Source organism: Lactuca sativa, chromosome 9, assembly GCF_002870075.4.
Source record: "Lactuca sativa cultivar Salinas chromosome 9, Lsat_Salinas_v11, whole genome shotgun sequence".
NCBI lineage: Eukaryota > Viridiplantae > Streptophyta > Magnoliopsida > Asterales > Asteraceae > Lactuca > Lactuca sativa.
The window spans coordinates 93,479,013-93,485,932 of NC_056631.2; the positions used below are offsets into that span (position 1 = coordinate 93,479,013).

At 37.4% G+C, this 6,920-nt stretch overlaps 2 protein-coding genes across 3 annotated transcripts; both read left to right on the plus strand.

Annotated features, from left to right (window-relative positions):
- The first annotated feature begins 594 nt into the window (after window positions 1-594).
- On the plus strand, window positions 595-4,618 carry LOC111885168 (uncharacterized). 2 transcript variants are annotated; one of them, XM_023881449.3, is made up of 3 exons: window positions 604-889; window positions 977-3,153; window positions 3,337-4,618. In XM_023881449.3, the coding sequence occupies exons 2-3, from the start codon at window positions 1,206-1,208 to the stop codon at window positions 4,344-4,346; spliced, it is 2,958 nt and encodes a 985-aa protein (XP_023737217.1). In that variant the 5' UTR covers window positions 604-889; window positions 977-1,205; the 3' UTR covers window positions 4,347-4,618. The 2 variants fall into 2 exon arrangements, with proteins under 2 accessions (XP_023737216.1, XP_023737217.1); XM_023881448.3 differs by having other exon boundaries at window positions 595-889; window positions 977-4,618.
- Window positions 4,619-4,748: 130 nt separating this feature from the next.
- On the plus strand, window positions 4,749-6,696 carry LOC111885169 (actin-related protein 5-like). Its single transcript, XM_023881450.3, has 2 exons — window positions 4,749-4,883; window positions 5,823-6,696. Exons 1-2 carry the CDS (start codon window positions 4,875-4,877, stop codon window positions 6,378-6,380), a joined length of 567 nt encoding a protein of 188 aa, XP_023737218.1. The 5' UTR covers window positions 4,749-4,874; the 3' UTR covers window positions 6,381-6,696.
- Window positions 6,697-6,920: the final 224 nt, after the last annotated feature.

Here is a 6,920-nt window from a genome sequence, read left to right on the forward strand (position 1 = left end):
GATGTTGAGGGCGCCTTCATGACTGTTGGGTGTCTGGACCAGTACAAAGTTGTGATCGCCATGAATCAGCTGCGAAAAAGGGGAAAGACATGGTGGAACACCATCATCGCTCTATTAAACGAAGAAGAAGAAGTGAGGGCCATGTCTTGGGCCCAATTTGTGGAGAGGTTCGAGGCACAATATGTGCCTAAGGTGGAGCAGCAGCGGATGCAGCAAAGAGTTCATGGCCTTACAGCAAAGTACCGAGTCTGTTAGTGACCTGAACGCCAAGTTCTTGGAAATGCTATCTTTTTGTCCCTCGTTTGCTGGGAACGAGACCTGGTTGGTCAGCCGATACACTGCCATTCTACGTACCGAGATTTGGGAATTCGTTAGCATGCAGGAGTTCCCGACTTTATCCGCGATCATGGATGCAGCGAGGAGGAGGGAAATCGAGTTGCAAACCCAGTCCAAGAGGAAGGCCAATGACACCTCCTCCAAGGCATCCGGAGATGCCCAGAAAAAGCAAAAGCAGGGTGGTAAGTCAAGGTATGAGTACAGGCCTTCTTCTGGTTCCGGTCCGGTTCCGGCAGTTCTAATGCTCATCCCTATTTGGACCTATTGGGCTAAGTTATCATGGTAGGTAGTCAACAAACTAAAAACTCTGGTCTGAGACATTGGGTTTTATTATGGTCAACAAACCGCTCGGTAAGTGTTGGCTTCTTCGAAAAGTGAACAGGAGTGTTCAGTTTGGCTTTTGTCCGCTTCAAAGTTCCAGTGGAAGAATTAGGGCACGCTTTGCTCACTCAAAGTTTTCAAAATCATACTACAATCTCATACCTGCAAGCTGCCAAGTCGTCATCGACAATTGCAATCTTGTTACAGAATTGGGTAAAATTGAAATTTTCGGGTAAGTTTGATATTCTTCTTCAAGCTAATTGATCCATTATTTGTGAATTATATGCGTTATGTTAATGTGATGATTGTGGATAAGCAGGATAGAGTGAGCCATGGATCATTTTTCGTTGAAGTGCTTGTTCTCTGCACTACATTTTGTCCTTCCGAGAAAGACTCATATGCTTTGACTTTGAAAAGTCAAATGCGCTTTTTCGCCTGTTGAACTTATGGGGATTTTTTTGGAAATATTAGATTATTTTTACCATTCCCAACTCTTTCAAGCAAATCAATAACCCTAGTTCAAGATTTTCATCTGCTATTCCCAAATAATGACTGCAGTTTCTGAACGTGAAGATTCTTCAATGCCGACCCTTACTTCTCAGTCAAGCAATTGTCAAGCCATTTTGAATCCATACAAGTATCCAAAATATCTTCAGATTATGGTGGAATGTATGAAATGTTCTTTTCTAAATAAAGCTTTGTCAACGGCTGAAGAGGTTCCGAGGAGAATCGTCACTTTAGCATTCACTACAGCAATTGTCAACAAAGGGAACGATACAGTTTCTTTTGAACTTCAAGGTGGGAAGCGAACAACAATTTCTAAGACAGATTTTGCAAAACTTTTATGTCTTCCAACTGAAGGACCATATGTTACTCCAACAAGTGAAGAGCTCATTGATGTGTTCAATTCTATGGGTCATGAACCTTATATGAAGAAGGTATCTGACTTCAAAAAGAGCAGGCTTCCTGCTGTTTGGAGTCTGCTATTTGGTTTCATTCTTCGTGGCTTAACAAGTCGTACTGGTGGATTGGATGCTGGACCCAAAGAGTTATTGTCTCTTATGTATGGGTTATATAAAGGTGTGAATGTTGATTTTGCTACTGTGCTTTGGAATGAATTTGTTGATAGTATCAAACATTCAAAAAGGGCAACTGAACTTTCTGCACATAGATTTTGGGCCTTAATAGTTTCTCAGGCTTATGAATTTCACAAAATTCCAATTGATGAGTCTGAAGTTCCGAAGACGCTGATTCATCAAATTAGTATTCCAACCAAAGCTGATCAGTCTCATTTCTCTTTTGTTGGTCAAATTCCTGAAGAAATGTTAAGTTTGATTAAATGTCCAAGTAGGATTTTGGATCAATACAGGGCTTCTCTTATTATTCCTTACCCTGTTCGACCAACACCTCAACCACTACCTCAAGAAGATGTTCAGATTACAAGAGTTACAAGAATGACTGCGCAGAAAAGAAAAACTCCATTTGTTAAAGTTGAAGCTGTAAGAAAGTCAAAGCGAGTGAAGCAACCAAAGATTGTTGAAGAATCTGTTGTCGAAGAAGAGGATGAGCAACAACATCATAGTGATTCGAATTTTGAAGAAGATATTCCTATAACCACAACCCAGACAATTGTCAAAACTTCTTTAGTGGAGACAATTCCGATATCCACTTCTACAACTCCAGCCGAAACTACATTGGTTGAGACAGTTCCCATTTCAGAACCTGTTTTTGAAACACATATTTCCAAACCAATGTCTATCTCTGAACCTCTAACCATTCTTGAAGAAGAAGAAGAAGAAGAGGTTGATGGATTTGTGCTTAAGGCCGGGGAGGATCCTTCTTTTGATGATGTTGTTGATGATTTTGAGATGGCTGCATTTGGTGAAGGTTTAGTTGATTCTGATGAAGAGGATGACGAAGATGATAATCAGTCGATGTCTAAAAGAGATTTTAAGAAGTTGAATCGTAAGCTTAATGTTGTATTACGATCTCTTGATTCCAATACTCAATCTGCCCAATATTCGAATCAAGAAAAAATGCTTGCTGATTGGTCAGTCATGCTTTCTGATCAAAACAAAAAGATTGATTCATTAACGAGTGGTTTTGATCTTTTTAAAGCCCACGTAAATATTGAAATCAATTCCCAAATGACGAAGGTACAAAAAGTTATGTTAAATGAGTGCAAAAAGCTTCTTGATGAAATCTCGAAGATGAGAGAAGAGAATGAGAAGTCTTTAAACAAGGTATTTGGTGATCTCAAAAGTGAACATGAAAATTCTCTCAAAAGTCTAAATGAATCTCTTACGGAAGCGAAACAGAGAGAAATTACTTTACAAAATGAGTTGACGAAAGCGTTAGCCCACATTGAGTTTCTTCGCTCTTACACAAGTGTTGTTAATCCGATGGTATCTTTGTCACCTTTGAAACAAGGGGGTGAAGGAGAAAGTCAGGAATTGAATCTCAAGATTCAAGACATCATTCTTATGTCATCCAAAGGTACTTCTTCATTTCAACCTTCGACATCTGTTCCTCTTCCATCTTTTGAATATACCTTACCATATACCATATCTAACACTGTTGTATTTCCTGTTTCTACCCAATTCATAAAGAGTATTCCTTTCCCATTATCAAAATCTCTTTTAACTGGTTCAACTGCTGTTACTACGATGCCTTTATTAGGTTCTGAACCAACTTCAAAAGGAAAAGAAAAGATAGAAGTGCTAAGTAAGGAAAAATTGAGACAGAGAAAAACTGAGGAAAGAAAGTGTTCCCAATTGAATTTTGATGCAGAGTACGTTAAAGGAGTTGCTGAAGAAGAAAAAATGGAAGCTGAGAATAGGGTAAAATTGATAAGAAGTCTGGGATTTTCTGAAAATACTGTGTTTGACCTTGTTCCCAAAGAAAGCTACTCAGTCATCAATTCTTTGGAAAAGCAAATTGATTTTCCTATATCTCCAAGGGCATATGGCTATCCTATAATGGGTCCAAAAATTAATGAAAATATTGGGGATTCATTGTATAACGAAAGACTTGTTCGTTTCTATGCTCTTGTTGGGAAACCTTTAAAATATTCCTGGAGTCCAAAGATGATCAGAAGCGTTGAGTCTGTCATGAAGACCGAAAGTTTTGAAAATGTGTTTCAGAATTTCAAGTTTGTTGTTCGGAGAGACATTATGGATGATATTACTTTTACGATTGCTGATTTCCCAAATCTGAATCCACATGATTTAGTTGTTTTGCTGAAGCTTTCAAAAGAATGGGGTTTGAAGCCAAATTCTGTTGTGATGCAGTCTATCAAGGCTTTTCTCTGTTACTATTATAGAGACATAGCTCGTACTGATATAGTCTTGGCTGGAGCTATAAATCAGAAAGTAAAGTTACCAAATAAAGATGCCGAAGGAATGGATAATATTGGTGGTGGAGAAATGGTTACAGAACCAACATGGGGTTCAACTTATTCAGTTAGGGTAGCAGGTGGTAGATCAAGGAAAGTATTCTTCAGGATGAATGAGAAAGAGAGGTTCCCTAATAACGTGTTGGAGGGAATGATTCAAAGGATTATGTTGAATTCTAAGAATTCCGAACCTGAGAGAAAGAAAGCTGTGGATATGCTAAGGTGGTGGTTGAAGGTCAGAGAAGTTTTGTTGGAACTGGTTCCTATTTTATTCCCAGAATTGAAGAAAGATTAATATTCAAAGTTACTGGTCACAAAGGGGGAGATTGTTTAGTGTCGAAGTAGTTGTTGCAGTCATAACAGATCCCAAATACTCAGTTTGGATTTTTTGTCGCTTGAAAGTTCCAGTGGAAGTAGTTAGGTGCCCAATCGACATTAAGAATAGCCCATCAGTTGTTCTTAAAAGTTTCTGATAAAAGTTTGATATTGTTCTTAAAGCTAATTGAACTTTCAGTTGTACTTGTGCTGTGTATGCTATGGCTTTGAAAAATCAAATGCGTTTCTTTACCTGTTGAACTTATGTGGAATTTTTGGAAATATTACGCACTGACACATTGAAAACAGAGAATTTGTATGAAATTAGATTTCATAAGCAGTATATGCAGAGCTCTACAACTCATAGTAGGTTAAATGACAGCAGTTCTTATTAAGATACCTACAGAATTGGTTTAAGAATGTAAATGACAATGTGGGAAATTTTCATCATTTAAGAGACATTTTTCTGCTTTCTTATGCAGGAAACTGAAAATTTCAGCTTTTGATAATGGAATATGTAAGCTTGATCCCATTTCTTCTTTAGTCAAATAAGATATATATGATAAACCAGAAACAATCTTTAATTTGCATATTTTATGTTTGTATGATTTTTATGCACGTCCACCTGTCATGTTTACTTACAATAGAAGAAATAAGTGAGGGACAGTTTAGTCAATTAATGTTTGTGTTAATTGTTTGATTGATTGGATGAAGTGTTTGTTCGCTTCCTGACCCTATGGTACTCGTTCTATTTCTTCATTCTGATGAAGAGTCATACTTTGATTTTGAAAAAATAAATGCGTTTCTTTGCTAAATGTCAGATATAATCAGAAAGTTTGTCATAAGTCTACACACATAGCTTCTTTTGTTGGAAGAATGATTGATACGTAAAAGATACCAGGCAATTAGATTTCAGCTATGTCCTTTAAGGCTGTCTGATGAGCTACATTGAGGATTTCATAATCTTTAGGGTTTTAACGACAGTGCACCTAACTGATCGCAGTTTTTATTAAGATATTCAGAGATTGATTCAAGAATGTGTATGGCAATGTGGAGAAATTTCATCTGTTGGTAGCCATTTTTTCTGGTCGAGTTAACTAAGATATACATGATAAACCGTTTTACCTTTAAATGAAGGTCGAATCTTTATCCATATAAGTAGTATCAACTAATAATTGTAAATTGACCGTTTTACCCTTGAATGAGAAGCAAAATTGTTATTCGTATAAGGTGGGATCAATGAAAAAGTGTAAACTGACCGTTGCCAAATCTTTATCCATATAAGTAGCATTAACCAAAATGTAGTTGACCATTTTACCCTTAGTGACCGGCATAAAAGCCTAGAGCCCAACTAACATGTACAAATTGACTGTTTTACCCTTTTAATGAAAAACAAAATGTTTTTTTTTTTTTAATAAAAGGAACATTATCTGACTGTTTTACCCTTGAATGACAGGAAATAGACCCGACATTCTTTCTGAAATCAGAGGCCAGCTCCTCCGGTAGCGATCCACCACGTTCCGGCCCTTTAACACAGGAAGACTTCCAGATACTGATCGAGGTGGAAAGATTCCGGTGCCCGGAGATTCTTTTCCACCCAAACCTAATTGGAATTGAACAAGTAGGATTAGACGAAATGGCTGGGATATCAATACAAAGGCTCAAATCAAGAGCTCAAAGATTGGATTTGGAAGAAGAGGTGATGGGAATCACCAATTCCGTCCTCATAACCGGTGGGAGTTGTCTTTACCCTGAAATGAGTGAACGTTTAGAAGCCGGAATCAAAATGATGAGGACATGTGGGACCCCCATAAGGATTCTTAAAGCAACAGACGTTGTTCTTGACACGTGGCGTGGTGCTGCTTCCTTTGCATCCACCATGCATTTCTCAAGATTAGTTCTTAATAAAATGGATTACTATGAGAAAGGTGAAGATTGGCTTCCTCAGGTTTGTAGATTAAGTCGTGTAATTATCGAACTTTTATTTAACAATTTCTCCAATTTGCTGTTGTAACTATTTCTTATTTCTATTTAGTCATGTGTGGGTAAAATGGATAAATCGGCAATGATGTCTGTTTGGATCTTGAATTTTAGCTCACGGTTCAAAAGGTTAAATCAAGATCAAATTAAAACTTTGGATGATCGATTTGGGGAGGAGATTAGACAGGATATGTGGGCGTGTGATAGTGACAAAGTGTCGGGTCTTGATGACTTACTTTTTCATTTCTTAAAAAATTATTGGGATTTGATGAAGACTGATGTTATAGCTTGTGTTAAACAATTTTTGATCAACCACAGATTTCGAGTGGACGTAACTCATATTTTAATCACTTTAACTCCCAAGGTGGTAAATCCTATGGGAATTAAATATTATCACCCGATAAGTTTGATTAGGATGCAGTACAAGATTGTAGTGAAGTTGTTAACAAACATAATTGCTTGGGTAATTGATTCTTTGGTAAGTGTTGAGCAGTTTGCTTTCATTAAAGGAAGACAAATTTCATATGGTCCTATGTTGGTGAATGAATTGGTTACTTGGTACCGTACAAACAAG

Coding starts and splice junctions, on each gene's coding strand:
- LOC111885168 (XM_023881448.3), top strand. CDS start 1,206: ATGACTGCAGTTTCTGAACGTGAAGATTCTTCAATGCCGACCCTTACT.